Consider the following 25,576-nt stretch of genomic DNA (forward strand, 5'->3'; position numbering starts at 1 on the left):
CCAGCCCCAGTGGAGGCTGGCCAAAGCCAGTTGCTCAGCCTGGGCTGGCTATTTTTGCAGTGAAGTGCACAGCGAGCCAAGCTGGGAGGGAAGATCACAGTCCCAGAGCCAATAAAACACTCATTGAGCCAGAGACACACTGCACGTAGCTGAACTCTGCAAAGAGCCTGTGAGTGAGAGTGTGTGTGTGAGAGAGAGAGACTTGTAAGTATCACAATGAGGGAAATTGTACACATCCAGGCAGGCCAGTGTGGAAACCAAATTGGAACTAAGGTAAGAGATCTTTTCCTCTTCTAAACAGTATACTCACTTAGTATTTCCTAAGAATTGCACGTAGGGAAATGTAGTGGTTTTTGAAGATGTTGTGTTTTGTTGTACAATGGTACCACAGCTGCTTTTTAAGTCCTTCAGCCGGAGAAGGCAAAGTTCTGCAAAGCAGCAAGGTGTGTCATTGCCTTAGGATGTTTTTATCTTGAGAAATTCTGGGATAATGGGTAGATTTTCCTCTGATATCTATAGCCATTTAGAGGGGGCGTTTTTCTCACAACAAAAAGTTTGGACTCTGACTTGTCTTGGGGTCGGTGCATAAAGACTAGAGAACTGGAAAACTAGCAAAAGTTGCCTCGTTCTTGTGACCATAAAAGGCTTTTGAAAAACTACAAGCAATGGCCAAAAAAATATTTTTTTTAACTGGAGTGGTGGATCAAAGAAAGAAAGGCAGCAAAAATAAAAGCAACAACCAGTAAAATAGCCCGGCAAACAGTTTGTGATGTTAACCGTTTGTTGTGTTTGGTTTTAAATCCTGGTGTAGATCTGCTGCCGGGCTTTTGTCTCTCTCCATCCCCACCCCATCTCCTCTCTGCTGGTCGGGCAAGGGGCAGGGCGTGGCTCAGAGACGCAGCTCTCAGACATGCCAAGAATCCGGCAGCTGTTAGGGCAACGCATGCCTCCAAGGGCTTCCCAATCCCTGCCAAGTGTGGGTGGGTTTGGATTATTCTGACGTTGGTGAAAGAAGGAGACACAGGGTTGTTTGTTTGTTTTGGTGAGAACAGATCTGCTAACGTCTTCCTTTAACCAAGTGTCTCTCCCTTTTTCTGTTCCTCCCTAAGTTTTGGGAAGTGATCAGTGATGAACATGGCATCGACCCAGCAGGAGGCTACGCTGGTGATTCAGCATTGCAGCTGGAGAGAATCAATGTCTACTATAATGAATCATCCTGTAAGTGTGCTGCCGTCGCCGGAGGAGGTTAGGAGGGGCGAGGAGAGTGTGATTCGCTAACTGGGAGAGGAGGCATGTTAAAATGGTGAAGAAAGCAAAGGTTTACTCATAGCTTCAGCTACAAAACTTGATTAGACATGTGTGCATTGTCTTCCAATCAACCACCCATCCCAGCATTTGCTGTGACTCCCTCTCTTTAGGCAGCAGGAAGGAAATGGTGCAAACAGCTCTGAATTTATTTTTTGTTTCTTAGGAGTTTTTGCTGGTGAACATACGATTAAGTCACGTAAAAGTGTCTATTGATTGACACTAAGCAGTTTATAACCCTGAGCTTGTCCCCCCCCAGTACGCTGACACTGACTACGAGTTCAGAAGCTAAGAAGGGTTGGGCCTCAGGAGGTATGGGAAGTGGTGGTGACTCACTAAGATGGTAGTATTCCCTGAATGCTGGGAATCAATACCTCAGCATGGTGTTAGTGGATACTGTGCTGCTGAAGATGTTTCCTCCCTGTGGGTTGAAAAACTGATATCTGGATCACTTGTGCACATTCAAGATCCCTGGCCCTTTTTGCAAAATGCGGGAGCGTGTTGTTCTAGACAAATTTCAGAGCGGGTAATTCTTTCTACCTAAATTCCCCCTACAGTTTCAATTGGGTAAGACATTTTTCACTTCCTGTTATTAACTGTTGTACTGTATAGTGGTGGTGGTGTGCTGTTAAACAGCAGCTATTTTCCACCTCCCAGAAGTGGCTCCATTTCAGTGGTGGATGTAAGTGGTTCTTTACATTTATAAAATATCTGGGGATTATTTGAAAAAAAGACCCTCTACTCATGTAATATACGATAAACTGTTTACCAAGAACATGTAACCTATATTTTACCAGATAATTGCATATATGGATATCAACTGGTAAAAGAACCGTTTTTAAAATGTAATTTAGATGGATGAATATGACACAAACCAAAGGATTTTAAGTCAGCTGCTAAACCAGAAGTGATTTTTTTCTATAATGCTTGAGAGGAAAGACACCTATAGGAATACAAGTTGTATCAGGATACACGAGCAAGCTAAGAATGTTACATAGTATGACATATAATTTGCTTATATATTAAGAAATATAATAGAAGGAATTTAGCCAAAATCAGTATACTAAGGATGTCTTTAATTTTTATTGTAGCACAGAAATATGTACCCAGAGCAGTCTTAGTGGACTTGGAGCCAGGAACCATGGACAGTGTGAGATCTGGTCCTTTTGGTCAACTGTTTCGACCTGATAATTTCATCTTTGGTATGTGGATATCATGTTTTCCTTTTAAAACATGTGCTCAATTACCAAGAAATTAACTGTCAAAATGTACTTTGGGATAGAGGGGCCAGAAGAACTTACATTTTTTTTTTTATTCAAACAGCTGTGAGCAGCCGTTAGTAACAAGAAGTTTGGTAGCTGAACAGTGCAGTTCAATTATGCAAATATCAGTCGTCCAAAAATCCAAAAGAGGGTCAAACATTGCTCTATTAATTACATTGACAATTTTATCAATTACACAAACATACTAAATGTTTCCCATGACTTTCTGATACTCTAAATTGTGCTATATTCATTGAATTTACATGGTCCCTGTACTTCCATTAAAAGGGTAGGGAAATTCTGCAGGGGGGAAAAGGGAACTGCTCTCTCTCACAAATTCCACTATTAGTTGGAACCATAGTTTTATATAAATTCCATGGCCAGGAAATTCTTCACCGACCATGGAATTTCTTACCTTTTCAGTAGGTCAGTGTGCAGTATAGTCTAGTATATAGTATAGTATAATGGAAGACAAACTATGTGCAAAGCAGATGAGGTACAACCACATACTGGTGTAGTTGTTTTTTTCTAGTAAAATAAGAAACCAGCTCAAAACCAAACAGAACTGTCACTCTGAAAGCAAACAGGGAGATTCCATCAAGTGAGAATTTTTTCAACTTTATACTTCTGTAGCACCTTCCATCTGAGGTTCACAAAGCACTTTACAAACACTAATGAGTTAAACTTCACAATACCCCCTTTCAAGTTAGAGAGTATTATCAGACCCATTTTACAGATGAGAAAACTAACGCATCTGTAAGTTAAGTGTCCAGGCAGAACTATCACTATAACTGCTATCTCCTGGTTCTCAGTTCTATGCCTTAACCACAAAACCATTCCCCAGATTATTGTTAGGCTGCAACATACAAGTTGGTGTGCTATGTCAACATAAGGAAGGTGTCAAACACAAGCATGGGAAAGATAAATATTAGGCTGGTAGTGTAAAACTAAACAAACCCCAAGACCTTGCAACTGAGGAGGGGAATAAGAGGCAATACACTTTCAAAGGCCTTTAAATTTTTAACTGCTTTTGTAACAGTATCCTCATTCCCTTTCCAGACATTAAACTTCCTGGAAATTATAGTAAAGGGTGTGTGTTTGTTCCTCTATAATGCTTTTAAATTATCGTAAGCAGAGGTGGGTCTGAACCAAAACCACAGATCCAAACAACCTGAAACTTTGGAACACTTTGTTTCTGAACCCAAACTTCACAACTGCTCCCTTTTTCAATAGTGGGCCAAACCAAACCCATGAAAATGAACTCACCTACACTTTTGAAAAGTCTGAATCAGAACTTTGCAGCCTGGAACCATCTCAAAAGACAGCAAAATAAATTAAAAACTTCTTGAACAGCCCTCCACTACATTAAACTCTCTTCCTAATAAACTAACAATGAGCTAAGAGCATGTGATCAATTGGTGTCCTATGCTGGGCCTGCTGCCAGCATCAGGCACTGTCCTACAAATCTGGTGAATGGGTGCCTTAGAACTGAAATGGAAATCTACTGTGTCAAAAGCCAATAAAGCTCCCCCCGCCCTGTCTTTTTATTTATTTATTATTTTATATCTGTTGTGGGCCCCACAAAGGATTCTGTGGCAGAGGCTGGTGATTCTGTATTTGCTGTATCTCAGCCCCTTGCTTATAGGGAGGGGTTTATTCCTAAACTCAGCTTTTTACTTTTTTTAAGTCAGAACTTATAGTTGTAGCACATCAAAATGCTAGAGTAGGTCAGTTAAAGTGCATCAAATGCCTTAAATTTCTCTGTGCATATCAGGCCTGATCCTGCATTCCTTGCACACCCAAAATTTCCACTAAAGTCAGTGGGAGTAAAAGTTTACATTAACTATCTTATTGACGTAAAATATGAATAAGCACAAGGAAAATAATTCCTCTTTCATATGCTTGCTGGTTATAGCATTGGACTGGAATGAGAAGACTATTTCCCTTCCCAGGTTCCTCATCCAATCTCAATCCCCCTCTCCCCAGTAAACCTCTCACCTTCTCCTTGCTTCAATCTCTTTGACAAGCCATTCCCAGTCCTCTGTGCCTCCCCCCTCCCACTTGTTGGTAGATCTTTCTCCTCTCTCCCACTGGTTCCTAGTCCCATTCTCCTTGTCCAGTCAGTCCTGGTCACCCCTCCTCCCCCCAGCTCCTTATCTAATCTCAGTGTCATTATCCCCCAACCAACTAGCTCCCAGTCCTCCCTGCCCCATTTTCCCTCACTATCTCCCAGTCTCCTCACCCCCTTCCCCAGCTCCTGGTCTCCTTGCCAAACTAGTCCTAGTCTCTTTGCCCAACCAGTGTTAAACCTAGTTTAGCCACTCCCCCCAGGTCCCAGTCAGTCTCTCTCTCCCCCTCTCCCTGTGCAGTCCCAGTCTCAGCAGGCTCGTTGTTCCAATCTATTCCTTTCCCTCTCCTCAGTCAGGCTTTTGTTCCTTTTGCGTTTGAATCAGTGCCCTCCTCCAAGCTGCCAGGGTGCCAGTGGGGGTGTGAGAGTACCCTTTCAGTTCTGATGCCTGCTCCCACTGTGCCTGGGAGAGTTACAGCACAGGGCTGGAACATGCTCATTTGCTCTGTGGAGATGACACATGCACATTATGATCAGTACTAGGAGCTGAGAGAGACTTGAGCATGTTCAGTGAGGATGGAATTTTCAGAGATTTTAGCTGCTAAAAATCAAATCTCTGAGCATATGCAAACTGATTTTTTTCAAAGGCTTATACCCTGGCCAAACGTGGGCAGAGTTTCATGAGGATAGCAAAAAGCACAATCCTGAGAAAAAGGCCACCCCACAGTCAAAGTATGGGAGCACTAGAGCTGTTCAAAGAAAAGGTTGCCAGAATTTTTTTTAACATGGGCAAAACAATGTATATTCCCCTAGCCTCATTCTCAGAAATGGCTGTACAATGTTGGCTGAAATGTTCCAAAAACAATTCAGCCTGGGGGGAGACATCCACCATGGAAAATTTCAGCCTGAACAGTTACAGTTTGGCAAAGTTGTAAGCAACTGAAAACTGGGTCTTATAGTGGGAATTGTTCCACAACCTTAATAGTAGGGTCTGTGTTTGACCAGTAGGCTCTAGCACAGAGGTGGGCAAACTACGGCCCGCGGGCCACATCTAGCCCATGGGACCATCCTACCCGGCCCCTGAGCTCCAGGCCTGGGAGGCTAGTCCCCAACCCCACCCCTGCTGTTCCCCCTCCCACGCTGCTGCGTGGGCAGCGGGGCTGCGAGCTCCTGCCGCTCTGAGTGGCATGGTAAGGGGGCTGTGGTGGCGTGCGTGGGCAGCGGTGACAGGGTTGGGTAGGGGGTCCCGGGGGGCAGACGGGGTGGTTAGGGGTGGGAGGGCCCGGGGGGCAGTCAGGAGACAGGGAGTGGGGGAGTTGGATAGGGGGTGGGATCCCAGGGTGGGGCAGGGGCTTCCAGTAGGGGGCAGTCAGGGGACAAGGAGCAGGGGTGTTTGGATGGGTCAGGGATTCTGAAGGGGACAGTCATGGGGTGGGAAGTGGGAGGGGGTGGGGGGCACAGTCTTCCCTACCTGGCCCTCCATACAGTTTCATACCCCGATGTGGCCCTCGGGCCAAAAAGTTTGCCCACCCCTGCTCTAGCACAATGGTGTTTGGTGGTAAATTATAATTTACCACAGTCTGTATGAGCAAACTGATGGGCATCTACTTGAGCCTAATAAACTGCAAAGTTTTGCATCATAGTTCATAAGCTATAACAATTTATCGTATCTAAGAAAATGTGATCAAAAAACTGATCATTCAGAATGTTCAAAATACAGCAAAACATCTTCTAAAGTCCCCAGATTTAATATTCTATCACAAGAGAGAGCAATTTATAGGCAGATCAACTCCAATATCAATGTTTTAAGTAAAACATTAAGTAATGTTTTCTTACAACTTGAGCTTTTTTGTTTTTCCTTCTGTGGTTTAATACTTTGTTATCGGACAAATGCAGTTTAAAAATGTACAGCCTTCTGGCAGATGTTTATTTTATAGTAGGTTATGTTTGTTCCCTCTATACATCCTTTACGAGGCCAGTTTTCATAGCATTGGATTTGTTTACAAGATTAAAATTACAAAAGTAAATGGAAAAAAATCCTGCATTTGTTTGCATTATTTAACTCGAAGCTAAAAAAATCTCCTATTGGTGAGCAGGATGAGATCATATCTCTGCATTGTCACAGACTTACCAACTCAATGAGATAAAATAGGTGCTCCTAAGGTCAAAAGATACCCATAACTATCTACATCAAAGGAGGGAAAATAAGTATAATCTTTGCTATTTAATTTCTTTGTTCTGAACAAATCATATGCACCTATCTTTCCTGAGCAATTTGCCTTTTTATGCCTCATTCCCATTCCCCATCAATTTCTCTACTTATGTTTTGTTTCCATTCATGCTTTATCACTATTCCCATCTCTGAGCCACATTCTGCTGCTGGTACTCCTGGGACAATTTGCAGAGAAAGATACTAAACTTAGAATCTTTTGTTAGGTTCTTACAAAATATACAGCACCGTAGTATCTGTTTGCTGGCATGCTGCCTGATGGGCTGCAGTATGCACAGCGGGTGGCTAACTCAAGCAGAGCAAGGACAATTTTTATCTTATTCGGTGTTGGAAGGATACTGTTTTGCACTCTGCACAGCTGGACAGGAAATTCAGAACTTCCCACATTCTCAAGAGGAAGATATAACAACGTATAGAACAATGTCTTAGCTAACCAAAAACGGAACAAGGAAACTGAAATTGGCATGGTGAAGTTACAAGATCATATTTAAACAATACCAAAACCAGCAGTTTAGCTGACTTGATGGTTTGGCAGCAGCGCATCACAGCACATAGCCTAAAACTGGTCATGGAGGGTGGGTAGAAGGCGAAAAGGAGTGGGGCAGAGCTGTGCAAGTTGGAAGCTGGTCTGATTCTGCAACCATTACTCATGCTGAGTAGCACTGACTCATAAAAGTAGTCCCACTGAGTTCATGGGACTATTCATAAAAGTAGTAAGAGGAGCGTAAAAATCTGGTCCTCTATTTTGTTATCCAGTTCATAGAACAACACTGAAACAACACAGGGAAGGAGCTCCCGTAGCATCTGTATTGTAATGGGAGGGGACAATATGGCATGGAGAGAGAATATATAAGCTGAGAAAAGGTTAGAGGCCAAATCTTATAGGTTGCTGAGCAGCAATGAGAGGTGCTGAATGCTCTCAGTGCCTACTGAAATTAACGAAAGTTAAGGACACTCAGCACCTGCTAGGACAGGGGTTCTCAAACTGGGGGTCTGGACCCTGCAGGGGGTCATGAGTTTATTACATGGGGGTCACGATCTGTCAGCCTCCACCCCAAACCCCACTTTGCCTCCAGCATTTATAATGGTGTTAAATATATTTAAAAGAGTTTTTAATTTATGGGGGGGGGGGGTTGCACTCAGAGGCTTGCTGTGTGAAAGGGGTCAAAGTACAAAAGTTTAAGAACCACTGTGCTAGGACATTTTCAGTAGCGTGCAAGATCAGACCTTTGGCCCCTGTTAACACCAACATGTTGATTCAGGCCAATCACTTAAGTAAAGAAACATAGTTTTGATTACATCAAGTTAAATATAGCATTGTATCTTGGCATAAAATCCAGTTTCAGAAGGTCAGCATCATCCTCGAATGAAATTGTGTTCCCTGGTTGAAACCAGTAACCACATGAAACATTAACATCCTTTAATTTAAAAGATTTGTGTCTATGATTTGGTGGCGTATGCATCATATTCTTTATAAAAAGAAAGCTTTTAAATGTGAAGAAATGCTAGCTTTTTGTTTATGGAATAAACTGGATTAGGGGTATTAAAAGCCTCTACAGCAAGGAGTCAACTTTATTTCTAGATCTGTTTTGGAGCAGACAAAATACAGAGACAGAATTCACTGAATATAAACAAAAGCTACCAGTAACATAAGACAAAAGTAAACATTTTAACAACTCAAGTTTTCTTAAAATAGCTTAACAAAACAAGAGAGTTTCTTCAAAGTAAAGCTCAAACCCCCAGTTCTCTATGAAGTGCTGCAATTTTAAAATCTAGGGCCTAATTCTGCATCTCACACAGTCATTTACACCAGTGTAAAGTAAGAAACTGTGTGTAAAATACTGCCAGTCGGTGGTAGAGCCATGTTTTGCAAGCAGGGAGGCAATGTATTAATGAATACACTCCTCTTCTTTGCCCCACCAAGCTGGCACTGACCACCCATAATGCACCCCCTGCCCTGGCACTGCAACCCTAATCCCTGCATGGTGCTGCAGAGGGGAGACCCAGAGGAGGGGTGGGGGTTGGAGAATCAGCCTGCCCTATGCTCACCCAGCAGCAGTGGCTCCTGTCCTGTGGGGCTAGATCTGACTCCCCACTCTGGGCATTGCCACGTGGTGCCTGGGTTGCAGCATCACTCAGGCTTGGCAGGGCTGCCCCTCCAGAGGAGCGGCCAGGCCAAATGTGAGTGAATGGCATTGTGACATGGCGTTAGGTTTGCCAATTTTGGTTGGACGTATTCCTGGAGGTTTCATCACATGACAATCTTTAATGAAAGATTAATTTTTAATTCCTGGAGACTCCAGGGCAATCCTGGAGGGTTAGCAACCGTACATGGCATGTGCCATGTCACAATGACTGGAACAGGAAGCCAGGCTCATCCCTGCAGGTCAGGAGCCATCGTTGCTGGGTGAGAGTGGGGCAGGCTCAGTCTCTAGCCCTGTGTGGAAAAGGTGCCACACATACACTTAAAGGCCACAAATGAGGGTGTCGATCAACCCCCCCATTCCCACCGGCCCCAGTGCCAGATGAGGATAGCTGTGTTTTGCACTCATTCTGCACTGGAGTCAGTATGGATACAAGATGCAGATACAAGGCCAAGGTCAAGGTCAAGGTCAAGAAAAATAAATTAATGGGCATGGAAACTGAAACACACCAGCCTATACCTAGAATTGGGCCATCCACACCAGGGATGCCTGGACTAGGCACAATGGGCAAAGCAACACGTGAAACTTGCTCTAAAACTGCCCATTGCTACAACTCTTCTGGGGATGTATAGAGAGGTTCAGTTTCTGAGTTTTTTAATCTGGCACCTTTGTGATAAAGATCACAAAATATACATTAAAATGACAAGTTTCAGATCAGATTAGAACATTAAAAGGAATTTAGGTTTTAAAGCATTTAGGGAAATATAAAGCAATGTTTTCATTAATATTTTTAAATCTTTCAGTGGAAACAGCTTATTTTTAAAAGAATATCATTCCCTCTGCGGAGACTACAATTCAAATATTGTTTATGAATGGGAACTAAAAAGTTGAAATTATTAGACATGACCATAAACAATAGAGAAACAGGCTATCTAATTTTCACTATCCAAGCTGAGAGAAAGTCAGGAAGTAAATTCAACTAAACTTAGTAACCAAAGACAAAGTTCAGTTAATATTTGGAAAACCTAATTTCCCCTGCAGGGTCCATCAGAAATCACAGCTAACATACGGTAATTAGCAATACTTTTCTATGCGCTCATTGTCAAAAGATGCCACTAGTAATTCTTCTGTACATATTTGTGAGCAAGACAAAAGAGTTTGATTTACTAGCTCACAAATTCATTGTATGTGATTTGAGATCATTAAACCTCCAACCATCAAACCCTATCAGTAATATTTTCTTCCTTTATCCTATATTATTTCAGGACAAACAGGTGCAGGAAATAACTGGGCCAAAGGACACTATACAGAAGGAGCAGAGCTGGTAGATTCAGTGCTTGATGTTGTAAGAAAAGAATGCGAACATTGTGATTGCTTGCAAGGATTTCAGCTCACTCATTCCCTTGGAGGAGGAACAGGTTCTGGCATGGGAACGCTACTCATTAGCAAAATCAGAGAGGAATATCCAGATAGGATAATGAATACATTTAGTGTCATGCCCTCTCCAAAAGTCTCTGACACAGTGGTGGAGCCTTATAATGCTACACTCTCAGTCCACCAGCTGGTTGAAAACACAGATGAAACCTACTGCATTGATAATGAAGCTTTGTATGACATTTGTTTCCGCACCCTGAAGCTCACCACCCCAACGTATGGAGATTTAAACCATTTGGTGTCTGCTACAATGAGTGGAGTAACTACATCATTGCGTTTTCCAGGCCAGCTAAATGCTGACCTTCGAAAACTGGCAGTAAATATGGTGCCATTCCCACGCCTTCACTTTTTCATGCCAGGGTTTGCTCCTTTGACAGCCCGAGGCAGTCAGCAATACCGAGCACTCACTGTTCCAGAGCTCACTCAACAGATGTTCGATGCCAAAAACATGATGGCAGCCTGTGACCCAAGACATGGACGATATTTAACAGTAGCAACAGTATTCCGAGGTCCCATGTCCATGAAAGAGGTTGATGAACAGATGCTGGCCATCCAAAACAAGAACAGCAGCTACTTTGTGGAATGGATCCCAAATAATGTCAAAGTGGCAGTTTGTGACATCCCACCCCGTGGCCTCAAGATGGCCTCCACCTTCATTGGCAACAGCACAGCTATTCAAGAGCTCTTCAAAAGGATCTCTGAGCAGTTCTCTGCCATGTTTAGGAGAAAGGCTTTCCTCCACTGGTTTACAGGAGAAGGGATGGATGAAATGGAATTTACAGAAGCAGAAAGCAACATGAATGACCTGGTTTCAGAGTACCAGCAGTACCAAGAAGCTACGGCAAATGATGGAGAGGAAACATTTGAAGATGATGAGGAAGAGATCAATGAATAAAGAAATTCTGTTTTACACACACTAATCTACATCAAAATTCTCAAATCTGGATTTTTTAAATTAGTCATATATCCATATTTAAGATCTATCCTCCTTTCTTCAAAAAACAGAGAGAGGAGAAAAAGTAGCTTGATTCTCAGAGGTGATGAGTTTCCTTCAGCTTCCATTGACTTCAGTGGGAACTGAGGGAGATCAGCACCTCTAAAAATCATGCCACTTATATATAGGAGGCTAATTTTAGGCATCCAATTTTAGAATTTTGGCCTAAAAGTTTAAATACAGAGATCACTAGATTTGTCTAAACAAACAAAAGTTGTCTTCTATGAAAAGTTGTACAAGAGGTAGAATGGGGATGGAAAGTCATTTGAAAATAGGGCTGTCCTGTTTTCATCAAACTGTGAACAGCAATAACAGCAAAAATCTTGTGCGTCTTTGAAGTGTTATTCTGTACTGAATGTATAGTACTTATGTGCCAGGAGCAGAATCTATTCGTAATAAAAGAAAATTTAATCATGTTCTACTCTTTTGTACAGTAAATGTTGATACTGATATTTGACTTCAGACCTTTAACAGGAAATCTAAATACAAATGGCAAGTATCCTCTTAATAAGAGTGTTTTCAGGAGTCAGTGCTATATTGACATCAAGTGAACTAGGAACCAAAGGTCGCTAGCAACCTATTCAGGAATCATACTGCACGTGATCTTTTAAACTCCTTTACCAACTTGTCCCAGAATGATCATACACAACGTTTTCATGAAATTCATGCACTGCAGAACTTGTGTAAGCTCGCCCATCCTATGATTTGAATATAAAAATATTAAAGTTAGTAAAAAGGAAGCACATGTACAAAATAACTCATATGCCTTACATTCCATAAAACTGAATTATTTCAAGTGCTTGGAAGAGCTCCAGAGAAAGGCCCAAAGGAAAAAAAAAAAATCAGAAACCCAAACTCTAAAAAGTTTCAGGAACCTTCTGTTTCTTTCCTTTCCCCTCCCAAAATGCTGTTTGAGCCAAAGTACTACTCAGTACTTAAAGAACTTTACAAATACTCTAGAAAAATTTAATTTTATCCCAACATCCATCACGTCTAATAAGATTACAATATTTATTAAGTTGAATTCAGGGAGTCAGAATTTTAAAAAGTTCATTAGACAAATAACTGTACTTATTTTATAAACTAAAATTATCTACTTAATTTTATCCATATTAAATCTGTACTAATTTAACTTTAATACATTAAAAATGCCCTATGCAACATAGTGACTCCTTGGACTGAAGAATTCAAGGCAAGGCACTAAGTGACATAGTGCTGAAAAAGGTGTTGTGTCAGTGCCATCAGACTGGCTTTGGGCTGTCTGCTGCCTTTGTTCTAGGGCCAATCAGCTGCCCACCATTCTCCACTACATGTAAACCGCTGATCTGGTGAGCTGGAAGAACTCTTGGACATGCCTACATCTTTTTCAGGGCACAGTTTTATTTTTCAGCATAATATTTAAGCAAAATATCAAAACAAAAAAGCAGTTCCTCTGCCCCTCATAGGCAATAGCTCCTAGATGCTTTTCCCCTTGTCCCGCTCAGCCTGAAAGGAGGACATACCATTCCCTTCAATCTCCCACCTGCAGCTGAGCTCTCAACCAGTTTTAGGCATCACCTGACCTCCTTCCCAGCTGGATCTGATAAATTGAAGAGGACTGTCTATCTCCTAGCCCTTAAAGATGCAAGCGACCCTGTTACAAGTGTATACCCAGATATCCATGGACACTGGGTAGGTGTACTTTGAAAGGTCAAGAAAGTGCCAACTGTATAGCTGGCTATACTCTTTGAAATGATCAATTATGCAAAAGGAAATTAACATTACATAGCAGATCACAAATTGAGTATACTATCTTGTATATTGAGGAATACGGTTTTAACGCTATATTGAGTGTTAACTAAGAATTACTTAAAATTCTAAACATCCTAATGAGGACTTAACACCTAATATTATACAAAACAAAGAGGGGACTCACAGACAAATAAGTTTACTAACACTGTGGATGTGATGGCTGTTAGGTTAAAGGAAAAGAGTGGACAAACTTTCTGTGCTCTACAGCCAGAGAGAAGAGGAGCATGCTACTGTACTAACTTGTACGATCTACAGCTACTAGTCTCTCTCCGATGTAACTAAGACCTCTAGCATAGCTTTTTCTAGCTCACACTACATAAGAGCAAGTTTAAAATGTGCTCAGATATCACGATAGGTACCTTAAATAGCTGGCATGGGAATCTCCCAACAGCCTGCTATCTTAGTTATAGTACATGCAATTGCTTGTGTATTGCAATACAGATTAAATTAAGGATGGAGCATCAGCCACAGTTGACTCCATTTAAAAACAAATGGCCAGGGACAATTCTTCAAATAAGCCATAAACCTGAGGGATGCCAGAGGTTTGTGCGCTCATCTGGTGAACATTAGGCAATCCTATATTTCTGTCTTTATGGGCACACTGAATTAACATCTGGAGTATCAATTCTGAACCTTTGGAACACCATCGAGTCCTGCAATCCTACACCATCACCTAATTCACTCTCCCTCAACATGCACTTCTATCTGTAGTTGTCTCTTGGGGATGAAGAACCTCTACTGTGTACTGAGAAACGTTCCGTTGAGAACATCTCCAGCTCTCTTTTCCTGAAGGAGGGAAAACCTGGACATCTTCCCTCTTTATCCCCGAGCCACTTCTCAGTGGGAAAGGGCATGGGACCAGTTTGGGTGGAGATAGTCAAGGAACCATGTGTGGGAGTGCATCTATTCCTCCCTCCAAATCACTGCTCCACTTTCAGAATTAAAATTGAGATGTTTCATAACGGGTTTGGACAGAGGTGTTGCTAATAGTACCACTGTTTCTTTTATTGTATTCTCCCAGTCCCTTCATTTGATTTTCTACCTTTACCTGCAAGCCTGGCAGTTTTTATTTTGAAACCTACCCTGCTCTGAGTCCTATCTTGTTTCTGCTTCTCCTCTTTAGTCTTTATATTCTCCACCTGAGTTTTCTGTTGGTCTTTTTTCTCCTTTCTCATTTTCAGGTCTATTTCCCCTTTCACCTTCCTTCCCTGGTTCTCCCCTCACCACGTCTGCTAAACTCATTTATTCTATTGTCTCCCCTGTCCTTAAACAAGCTTCCTAATGTCTCTACATGCCCAGCCACAATGTTGTACTTACCTTACAGGTAGGCATGGATGGCGTGTGGCTCCAGCATTTGGGGAGGCTGGTGTGAGGGCGTGGCCCTCCCATCCGCTGCTCACCATTGCACCTCTTCTCTGCCGCGGAGGAGCCATGTGACCAGTGGTGGTGGGGCCTCGGGGGAGGTGGGGTGGAGGAGAGGAGCAACTTGGTGAGCAATGGGGGTCTTGGGGGTGGGGGGGCTGAAGGAGAGGAACGATGCAAGGGGTGGTGTGGGGGTGGAGAGGAACAAGTGGCAGGGGCCTTGGGGAAGGGGGTGGTGGTGGTGGAGGAGGAGGAGTGACAGCAAGTGGTGGGGGCCTCAATGGAGGGTGGAGGAGAGGAGCCATATGGCAGGCAGTGGGGACCTTGAGGAGGGGAAGGTGGAAGAGAGGAGGGACTCGGTGAGCAGTGGGGGCCTCAGAGAAGGGGCAGAATGAAGGCAGGCCTGGGGGGTGGGGGAAGGAGCAGCACAGCCTATTATACCCATCTCCCAAATATGTAGGGGATGCCATACTAAGAAATACCAGTAGGCTCATACCTTGAGCATCACAGTCAAAGTATATCTGCCTGGCAGCATATCTGACTGTGTGAGGCAGAGGGATGGGGTTGGGCAGGGTAGGGCAAGCAGGGCTAGGGTAGCAGTCTGAGAAGGGATGGCAGGGAGGTTGTTCTCAAGGAGGACATGCTGAGCCAGACTCCTGTGACTTCCTCTGGTTTAGCTGGCTTGGCTGCTAGCATTTCCAAAAACCAAGACAAAACAGATAAAAACATAAGGCCCCGGGGATGGGGCTTCTCAGCTGGTCATGCTCTGAGCCACTGCAGGTTGCTGGTTTTCTCTCACCCTTGAAATGCTCTCCTTTCTCCTGCTTTGTTTTGCCCCTCAAGTTAATGATGTTTCATGTCCCCACCACAGCTTCTCACAACGAGGTGGGGTGGGATTTGGGCCAGGTCCTTCTCTGAGGCTGAGCAGTACTGAGGGGTCTATGCTTTCCCGCCCCATCCTCTTGCTTCACCTGCACTCAGCTAGCAGGGGAATGGGAGAAGAATGTCAGCCAGAGTCAGCTGGTCACCTCACCCCCAGAATCCCTACTGGAAAAGACACCAGCGTTCTAACAGATTTTCAGACAGCTTGTGAAACTGCAGCTCTGTCCAGCCACAATCACACCTATAGCTACTGCATCAGCCTGGACTGGAGTGGGTGGATTTAGAGTCCCCTCCTCCCACCTCACATTTAAAGTTCTGTGATTTTAAGTGTTTGTAAAGGGGCAGGTGCAGTAAGACAGGGTTGGTTTTGCTCATAAGAACACAACGGTCAGACCAACAGTCCATCTATCCCTGTATCCTGTCTTCCAACAGCAACTAATGCCAGGTGCTTCTGAGGGAATGAACAGAAAAGAGCAATTTTTGAGTGATCCCTACTGTCATCCAGTTCCAGCGTCTGGCAGTCAGGGGTGTAGGGCACCTAGAACATGCGGTTGCATCCCTTCCCAACCTGGGTAATAGCTACTGATGACCCTCTCCTCCAAGAACATATCTAATTCTTTTTTGAATCCAGTTATAGTTTTGGCCTTCACAACATCCCCTTGCAATGAGCTCCACAGGTTGACTGTGCATTGTAAGTACTTTTTCACACTTTTGTTTTAAAGCTGCTGCCTATTAAGTTTCTATGGTGACCTCTGGGTTCTTGTGTTATGTGAAGGGTCAAATAATGTTCAGGTTTAATGTTTTCCGTTTTAGCTCCTGCTATCTCCAGTTGGGGCCACTCTATGCTACTTTAAGGTGCAACATATCCAGACTTATCCTAGTGACACAACAGCAATAGAACTAGGACCATGTGAAAAGCAGCATGGCTGTAAAGTGGGACATGCAGCACTACATCCACTGCAGAGTCATTTAAGTCCGTGCCCAGAGGAGCTTGCAAACTATATAGGCAAGTCAATACAACATGCAGTTGGACAGCCAGAGAAAGGATATATGCTAAAAGAAAATTCTCTTAGTATTATGGATAGGTGACATCACTTTCACAGAGCCAGGATAGCGACTGCTGCAGGCTTGAGGAAGTGGAGAGAAATATATATATAATCCTTAGAGACTACAAATTGGTGATTTCTAACAGTAATAGTTACTAACCAAGTTAAACAAAGGAGGGGGGAAAAAAAGGCACCAATCCAAACAAAGTACAGTAACTCCTCGCTTAACACTGTAATGTTCCTGAAAAATAAGACTTTAAGTGAAACGATGTTAAGCGAATCCAATTTCCCCATAAGAATTAATGTAAATTGGGGGAGGGGGGCGGGGGAGGTAGGTTCCAGGGAAATTTTCTTTACCAGACAAAAAAGACTATATTATATAGTGTACACACACAAAATAAGTTTTAAACAATTTAATACTGTACACAGCAATGATGATTGTGAAGCTTGGCTAGCTCAAATGAGCTGCTCTTCCTGCAAGCAGTGGACAAAGCAGGCAGCTGCCAAACACTCTTATAAGGGAGAACTTCACAACTTTCAACAAGCATGCTCTCTAATTGATCAGCAATGTAACAACGAAACATTAACCGGGACAACTAAGTGAGGAGTTACTGTATATGGAAAAAAATTGCACAAGAGGATGCCCAAAGACAAAAGAAGCAAATCCTCCTCTCTCTCTCATTCCTCCCACACTGTGTCTTACTCTAAGTCAATTTAACAAGTTTGTCACTGTAAGACTCTATTCATCCTGAAATGGGGTACACCAATTTTCCCTTTATTATTTAGTTTATTTGAGGTGTTCCCCCACCAAAACATGGTTTATTTTGCATGCTACAATAAAAATGTATATTTTTTTCCCCCGAGGCAATTACTGAAGTATTTAAACCCCACACAACAGTTAGACATAGAAATAAATGTTTCCTAAAAAGCAATATTCCTCACAACCTCTCTTGTTTCCAGCATGCATGTCTTTCTCCACCACCCTCCCCATTGTATTTCCTCCCCTCTAATTTCCTTCACTGAAGGTTATCCTGGGAAATGCCATTACTTTTCTGAAGTGGTTGCTCAACGCGGGACACCATCTTCTAATCCTGTTTTGACACCCAATTTTATCTTGCCCAAGAACAACTCCCACTGAGTTAGTTAGGTGTACCTGTGTACAGGCTGTAGAACAGACCCTCAGATCTGCTGCTTACAGTGTCAGCAAAATAGTTTAAATACCTCTCATTTGGAAATCAGTTCTACGGCATATTATTTAACTCTGAAGAAAAAGCTCAATTTTTAGTACTAATCTTGAGTTTGATATAATTTAAAACACATTTTCATTGTATGTTCCTTATTTAGAAGGGAGAGGGACATTTTCTTTTTAGTCCATATAATTTGGTTGCTGATGGCACAAGAGAGAGAGCTGCTTCCCCTTGCAGATATATTTTTTAATTTTATTTTTAAGGGAATTTAGTTCTCATAACCAGCACTGACTGATAGCAATAGATACTGAATCCTTTTCTTAGCCACATACAATACAGTACAGGCTCTTCCCATATCGCATCTGCCAATTAGCTTTTCCCCAAATGTGGAGAACTCTCCAGAATACGGTCAAGAGACGAGATCATAGTTATTTATAAACTTTTGAGTCTTCAGCATTCATGAGGTTGTCAACAAATGTATAAAGCATTGCCAATTAGCAGAAATCCAAACAGTCAGAACAATATTTTATCATGGTCAGCCTGGCCCAGTTTGTAAATGCCAATTTAAAAGGACTTCACATTATGAGGGGAGGGGCAGAAAAGTTACAGGAGATAGCTCTTTCACCTACAGCTCTCTAAAGATCTACACTCTTGTATGCAAGCCACTCATTACCATCCTAGACTTCTTCTCAGAGACTATTACTGGTTTTCTTTTTTATTGCCATACTATCTTTTCATCAGAATGTATTGCTGGAACCAATTAAATGGTCATTCGCTAAAACATAAGTTTCAGCACAAGAAAAGAAAATATTAATGGATCACTTGACCATCACAAAGGAGACCAGTGGTTCAATTTTCCTGGTCTTCCTCCTCCTAAAGAGATAGAAGATAATCTAGATGGAATCATTTCTCTTTTCAATGATGGAGCCTGACAGTGAACTTTTCCAAAAATAAGAATTCCTTAACTGATGCAACCCGTAATCTAGAGAACGGACTACGTGTACTGTGTTAAACTGTGTGCAGAATCTGTGCAGAGAACTATTGCCTAATTGAGGTTAGAAAAACAACAAACTCAGGATTAAGTAGATTGGACACCAGCGTTCAGATATGATATATTAACTATTCCATCTACACCAGCCCTCTACAAACTTTCAAGTGCTTGCACAAAGACAGAAATACAAGGTTACTAGACTTTTTACATTTACAAGGAATAATCCTGGTGTACAAACTCAGGAAAAGCTTACACTCATGTCAGTAGGAGTTTGCTCAAATAAAGACCTCTGAGTTGGGCCAAAAACTTTTTCATAAGAAATCAACCTAAAATAAATGGCAAGACAGTGTATTCAGAAAAGTACAATGTTCTGATTTTAATGACTTTCAAAGAAATCTTATTTACACAATGAACAAAGTGCATTCACATATTCAATATCTTACAGCTCCCTGTAGAAAAAAACCCACATTATATTAAAACTGCAGAAGTTTAATTTAGTTTTACACTTTAAGACACTGAACCATGACCATAACTGTAAAGCTATTCAATGGGTCTCCAATTTCATGGTAAATGTACATGGCCATTCCCTGTGAACAAATTGGTTTCGGGGGAGGGAGTGGGGGGGAGTGGAGGGGGGGGGGGGGGAAGACGACTAAAATTAAATAGCAGGAGGGTGAAAAAAAGCTGATGCATTGCAGAAACGTCGAGTGTTTTCGTAAGCTGATTAGACCCTTGGCTAAGCATATAAAAATATGTTTCCCCACACATATAGATGTTAAAATGATTCACATTTGGGTAGATGCCACATATACAGAATTTCTAGATCAATATTATGGAACCTTAATTTGCATCACCTTAAATAAATTTAGAAACGGACCTTGCCACAGAATTTGGACTTGGAGCCAAACCATTCCGAAGTTTGAGGGGGGTTCAGTTCTCGAGTTCCAGTGCAGGCCAATCTCTAATTGACATCTCCCTTAGCTGACAGCTCAGAAGCGATCATCTTTTACCTATAAAGTAATGACAGCTTAAGACGGATCTGAGTATTCTTATCCCTGTGTCAACCCTTGCTCTTCTGTTTACCATCACTAAAGATTTGTTTGAATATGCAGATGGTTCTTAAGTCAAACTACTGACGTGTTTTCCAGTCGTTTCAGAATGCAAATAAAAATATTGTGCAATTTTATACCACAGCATACGTCAAAACTAAAATGGCATCCCTCCTGTTATCTGCTTGGCAATCTGTTCATCTGTGGTCTCCTCCTCCTCTTTTTCACGATCTTTGTTCCAATCTTTAAGACCTTCTGGGAGTGAAGTATCTTCATCTAGACTGCCTGTGCCTTCAACAAATTCTTCATAAGTAGATTTTTCTGCAAATGGTCTTGGGCCAAGTAGTTCAACCATATCACTTTTATCTAGTACCTCCTTCTCCAACAGTCGTAAAGCAACCTGAAAATAGCAACAAATGACATTACACAAACAGGTACAAGATGTATTTGCTTTCTCACATGAAAGAGGGAGAGCACTTAGAGAGGCAGTCTGTGCTTCAAAATTCTATGCTGGTACATTTTAGGAGGAGAGTTGGGATTCTCAACAAGGTTCACTTCATGCTGCAAGAGCTTCAATGTGCGTAAAAGTAGTTGAGAGTTTTGCACTTTTAAAACTCTGATTATCAGGTGCAGTGCCTTGAATACCACTGTTGCTCACAGATGGCTGATTCAGAATAATGCTGCTGCTGCTCGAGGGCTCTGGAGAATGTTACAGGGATTTAATAATGGATAGAAGGCCAGTTTCTTAGTTGCTCCTGTATCTTTGCCCACCAGACTATTATAAGGTACAATGGGTCTAAGGTTGACTTATGTTCAGAGTATTGTCCAAGCTACAAAACAAAGCTATTACTGGCTAAGTTTCACTCTGCAGAATATAGCATGTACAGTATCAAGAGAAGAGTGGTATAAGACTGTAGGTTGCAGGCTTCTTGGGCAAGTGATGTCTTGTACAGCATTCAATGCTTAAGTAACGGAAGCATAAGCTATGACAAGGACAACAGCAGAAGAATACTACATTTCTTTGGACTGTACTTAAAAGAATATTTCATCATAGAAAGATGAAACATTACGAAATAGGGAGGGAGAGACTGAGAAGAGGGATTAAATGTTAACAAGGAAAACAAGAAAGCTTACAATGGTTTAATAAACAGGAAATAGAGAAGTGTGATTGACAGACACTTGGCTCCTGTATTCTCATTGGCCATTACTCTTCAGATAAAGTTTTGCCAAACTTTATAACTGTCCCTTTTGATGATGAGGCACTACTGCACATTCTGTCTTTCTTAGGATGGTAGTCAGCTTTACCACTCTGACAGAAACCCATACAAGTTGTTGTCTTCTTGCAGATAAGTCTGTCAGATAATGCACATCCAAGAAAACGGTATTGTCCTTGAAAGATCAGTCTCCCTGGATCAGAGGTAAAGCTTATGGAGGAGGGGAACCTGAACTGAAGTGGGATCCCCACGATGCACTATTACCAATCTGTAAGCAGAGGGTCCTGTTATCTAAAATGTAAAAACATTTCAGAAGGAGCAGAAAAAGAGGAAAGAATTTAACACGTTCATCTCCCATAAGATTAAAGTGAAGTTTTACACCATACTCTTCCAGATACCTAGTGTCTCCAGAACCTTGATGTTTAATTTGACAGTTTTACTGTTTCCTCCCTCCACCAGCTGTAGGATTTGCAGAAGAGTAATTTTGTCTTTGACTTTGCAAGAAAACTTGCTAACAGAACAATCCTAAGTACAGCTATGAAGATACTGGAATAACAGTTCACAATATACTTCTTAAAAGTCTTGCGGCATATTGACAAGTACTCAACTTATTACAAGACATTTAAATGCTTTATATTGTTGAAGAATGTATTGGTCCAATACTCAACATTGTTATGTGAATATTTATGCATATTAATCTATGTATTCAGCTCATTCTGACCATTTTAGCTAGTAAACTTGACATTGGTGATAAGAGATTTTATTATAAAGCCTACCTTCTCCACATCTGCCTTCTTCTCCATCAAGAGAGTTACTGTCCTTTCATATGCACTGTTAATAAGATTTCGTACTTCTTCATCAATCAGTCTTGCAGTTGCCTCGCTGTAAGGTTTCTCCAATACCATGTCCCCTTGACGAGGGAGATCAAAGGAAATCTGCCCTACCTTTTCATTCATGCCAAACTGAACAATCTGAAAGATGAACAGTGCAATAAGTGGAAGACTTAGATTTTGAATTTATTAGTATAATATTGGAAAATAGAGCATCAAGCAAAAGTAACCTATTTATAAGATGAATTAAAATATATATTTATTAGAATGAGAAAATAGTTTTTCTACAAAACACATAACACTAGTGTTAATTCCCTCTTTTGTAAATCACTAACAGATTCCTTCAAATAGGAGATTCATAGTTATCTATCTTTGACATATTTCGAAAAGATCTGTAAACAGCCAAGATGCATAATGCCATTTAAATACTCACGATGCTTGAATGTTTCTGAGTTACAAAAGTATCATTTGTATGCAGTGTTGTAGCCATGTCGGTCCCCAGATATTAGAGAGACAAGGTGACTGAGGTGTTATCTTTTATTGGACCAACTTCTGATGCTGAGAGAAACAACCTTTCGAGCTACCCACAACTATTCTTCAGGTCTGTGTAGCTCGAAAGATTCTGCCTCATCAACAGAAGTTGGTCCGATAAAAGTTATTGCCTCACCCATGTCTCAAAGTATGGTAATTCTGTTCTTTTCAAAAGGTTTCCACAAAGTATTTAAAAATTTTAAACAGAACATAATGACAGTTAGTGTGCTGAGTCGAGTACATTTGAAATTCAGTTCAAGACACTCAGAAGGTAAAAGTATCACCATCCTGTAAATGTACTCTGGAATAGTAGGAAATATCTTCCTGACCCCATATACTGATTACCTTCCGCACAGACCGTGCATATAACAAAATTTATTCCGCACATGGATGGAAAAAATTAGAGGGAACATTGCTAATGACCTCACTCAGTTGCGTCTTTACATTAATAACACCACAAATCACCATTGAGAAGTCTTGTTTATTATGTTAAACACTGGAATATTAGCTTTCTTTTCATCCTTAGATTTATAGCATGTGGTGCATTAAACATACGGTTTCCAGCTATTAACTACATACCCATGGATTCAATCTAGTTGAGCAATCTGGACTCTAAGCTATATAACTACAAGAATGTGTCCACAAAACCAAACTTGTAAACTAAAATATTAAGCCATTTTCTAAGTTCAAAATTTCTTCACACATTTGAGTTTAGCCATGTCACATACACATTCCTGCAGAGCAATCAGCTTTGATTTGATCTCTATGCCATTAAACCATGTGTATGATGCAATGATCACAACCCAGCCATGGATTATTGCTATGGGCAAAAACAGAATACAGATGCTGAAGACAAAAAGTGCCAATATCATGGAACAAATGCATACTGCATGACAATATACCCTTGCACAATAAAATATGGTCTAAATTCTGCAACTCAAAAACCTGGCCAGCCAGCCAAAGCGTGCTCTTCTTCAAAGTTATTTTGTATTAAACGACAGTTTAGTGGGAAACAGACAATAAAGTTTCCTACTTGAAGTACAAACCTGCGCATATGCACTCTGAGTCACCTTCTTCAAGTCATCTTGGGCTCCTGTTGTAATTCTTCCAAAGAAGATTTGTTCTGACACACGTCCTCCCAGCGTCATACACATTCTGTCAAGTAACTGCTCTTTCGTGTAAAGGTATTGTTCTCTGGGTAAATACTGGGCATAACCCAATCCTTTGCCACGTGGGATAATAGATACCTTGGTTCAAGAAAAAAAGAAAGCTAGTTACCTTTTCCGTAACTGGTGTTCAAGATGCGTTGCTCACGTCCATTCCATATTAGGTGTGTGTTCACCACATGCACCAGTGCCATAAGTTTTTCCCTTTGCAGTATCGGTAGGGGACAGGCTCTGGCGTCCTCTGGAGTGGCACCCGCATGGCACTGGAAAAGGGGTGCCACCAGCTCTCCCCACCCTCAGTTCCTTCTTGCTGGAAACTCCAACGGTGGGGAAGGAGGGCGGGCTGTGGAATGGACACAAGCAACACAGCTCGAAGAACAGGTAACTGTCTTTTCCTCTTCGAGTGCTTGCTCATGTCCATTCCATATTAGGTGACTCCAAAGCAGTACCCTTGGAGGCGGGCAGGAGTTCACGGATGTGTAGATTGCAACACATCTCTGCCGAATTCAGCATAGGAGCACAGAATATCAGGGTTGGAAGGGACCTCAGGAGGTCATCTAGTCCAACCCTCTGCTCAAAGCAGGACCAATCCCCAACTAAATCATCCCAGCCAGGGCTTCGTCAAGCCTGACCTTAAAAACCTCTAAGAAAAGAGATTCTACCACCTCCCTAGGTAAAGCATTCCAGTGCTTCACCACCCTCCTAGTGAAAAAGTTTTTCCTAATATCCAACCTAAACCTCACCTACTGCAACTTGAGACCATTACTCCTCGTTCCGTCATCTAGACGGAGAATAGTCTAGATCCATCCTTTTTGAACCCCCTTTCAGGTAGTTGAAAGCACTTATCAACTCCCCCCTCAATCTTCTCTTCTGCAGACTAAATAATCCCAGTTCCATCACCCTCTCCTCATAAGTCATGTGTTCCAGTCCCCTAATCATTTTTGTTGCCCTCCGCTGGACTCTTTCCAATTTTTCCACATCCCTCTTGAAGTGTCCAAAACTAGACACAGTACTCCAGATGAGGCCTCACCAATGCTGAACAGAGGGGAATGATCACGTCCCTCGATCTGCTGGCAATGCTCCTACTTATACAGCCCAAAATGCCGTTAACAGTGTGCCGTTGTTGCCAAGAAGGCTGACTCATATCCAACTTCTCGTCCACTGTAACCCCTAGGTCCTTTTCTGCAGAACTGCTGCCTAGCCACTCGGTCCTTAGTCTGCAGCAGTGCATGGGATTCTTCCATCCTAAGTGAAGGACTCTTCACTTGTCCTTGTTGAACTTCAGATTTCTTTTGGCCCAATCCTCTAATTTGTTTAACTTGCTAAGGGTGCAATCCACGCCATCCTCCACATTGTTAATGAAGATATTGAGCAAAACCAGGTCTTCCCTGGCCTGCTGTGCGATGGCATAATTAGCAGTAAGTGTGTGGACAGAAGACCACGTTGCGGCTCTACAGATGTCCTGGATAGGGATGTGCGCCAGGAAGGCCACCAAAGATGTCTGTGCTCTCACTGGGTGGGGTCTGATAATCGTTGGCAGCAGAACCCCTGCCAGGTTGTAACAGGTCCTTATGCATGAGGTGATCCAATTGGAAATCCTCTGCAAGGATACCAGAAGGCCCTTCATCCTGTCTGCTGTAGCGATAAAGAGTTGGGTTGATTTACGGAAAGGCTTAGTACGCTTTAAGTAAAAAGTCAAGGCCCTCAGACGTCTTCACGCCCTGGATATCCGCTCTTCACTGGTCTCGTGCGGTTTGGGACAGAACACCTGAAGGAAGATGTCCTGGTTCATATGGAAGGTGGAGACCACCTTCGGCAGGAAGGAAGGGTGGGGCCGCAACTGAACCTTATCTTTGTAGAAGACCGTGTACGGAGGCTCTGAGGTCAAGACCTTAACATCATGGAAGGCCACTGACAGGTGGGAAAAGGAGCAGGAATCCAGCGGCTCAAAGGGCAGGACAGTGAGCCTAGAGAGAGGACCAAGTTAAGATCCTACTGTGGAATGGGAGCCTGTACCTGCAGGAAGAGTCTCTCAAGCCCTCTCAGGAATCTGACCGTCATGTTATGGGAAAACACTGTCCTTGGATCGG

At 42.2% G+C, this 25,576-nt stretch overlaps 2 protein-coding genes across 2 annotated transcripts in view; one reads left to right on the forward strand and one right to left on the reverse strand.

Annotated features, from left to right (window-relative positions):
* The first annotated feature begins 44 nt into the window (after window positions 1–44).
* TUBB6 (tubulin beta 6 class V) lies at window positions 45–11,813 on the forward strand. The gene is made up of 4 exons (XM_074944665.1): window positions 45–273; window positions 1,110–1,218; window positions 2,397–2,507; window positions 10,275–11,813. Exons 1-4 carry the CDS (start codon window positions 217–219, stop codon window positions 11,336–11,338), a joined length of 1,341 nt encoding a protein of 446 aa, XP_074800766.1. The 5' UTR covers window positions 45–216; the 3' UTR covers window positions 11,339–11,813.
* A 7,524-nt stretch (window positions 11,814–19,337) lies between these two features.
* The window catches only part of AFG3L2 (AFG3 like matrix AAA peptidase subunit 2), a 42,441-nt gene continuing 36,202 nt past the window's right edge, over window positions 19,338–25,576 (reverse strand). The window contains exons 15-17 of the mRNA XM_074944666.1: window positions 23,367–23,567; window positions 21,736–21,930; window positions 19,338–20,145 (exon numbers count right to left, since the gene is read on the reverse strand). Coding sequence (XP_074800767.1) covers window positions 19,903–20,145; window positions 21,736–21,930; window positions 23,367–23,567 — 639 coding nt within the window. The 3' untranslated portion in view covers window positions 19,338–19,902. The remainder of the gene's footprint in view (window positions 20,146–21,735; window positions 21,931–23,366; window positions 23,568–25,576) is intronic.

This window comes from Natator depressus, chromosome 2 (assembly GCF_965152275.1).
Source record: "Natator depressus isolate rNatDep1 chromosome 2, rNatDep2.hap1, whole genome shotgun sequence".
NCBI classification, from domain to species: Eukaryota; Metazoa; Chordata; order Testudines; family Cheloniidae; genus Natator; species Natator depressus.

What these genes read in the sequence shown, in the direction of transcription:
- TUBB6 (XM_074944665.1), top strand. Translation starts at nt 217, where the DNA reads ATGAGGGAAATTGTACACATCCAGGCAGGCCAGTGTGGAAACCAAATT. An exon ending in CTACTATAATGAATCATCCT is followed by an intron (nt 1,219 to 2,396) that starts GTAAGTGTGCTG and finishes TTTTTATTGTAG; the next exon opens with CACAGAAATATGTACCCAGA. An exon ending in ACCTGATAATTTCATCTTTG is followed by an intron (nt 2,508 to 10,274) that starts GTATGTGGATAT and finishes ATATTATTTCAG; the next exon opens with GACAAACAGGTGCAGGAAAT.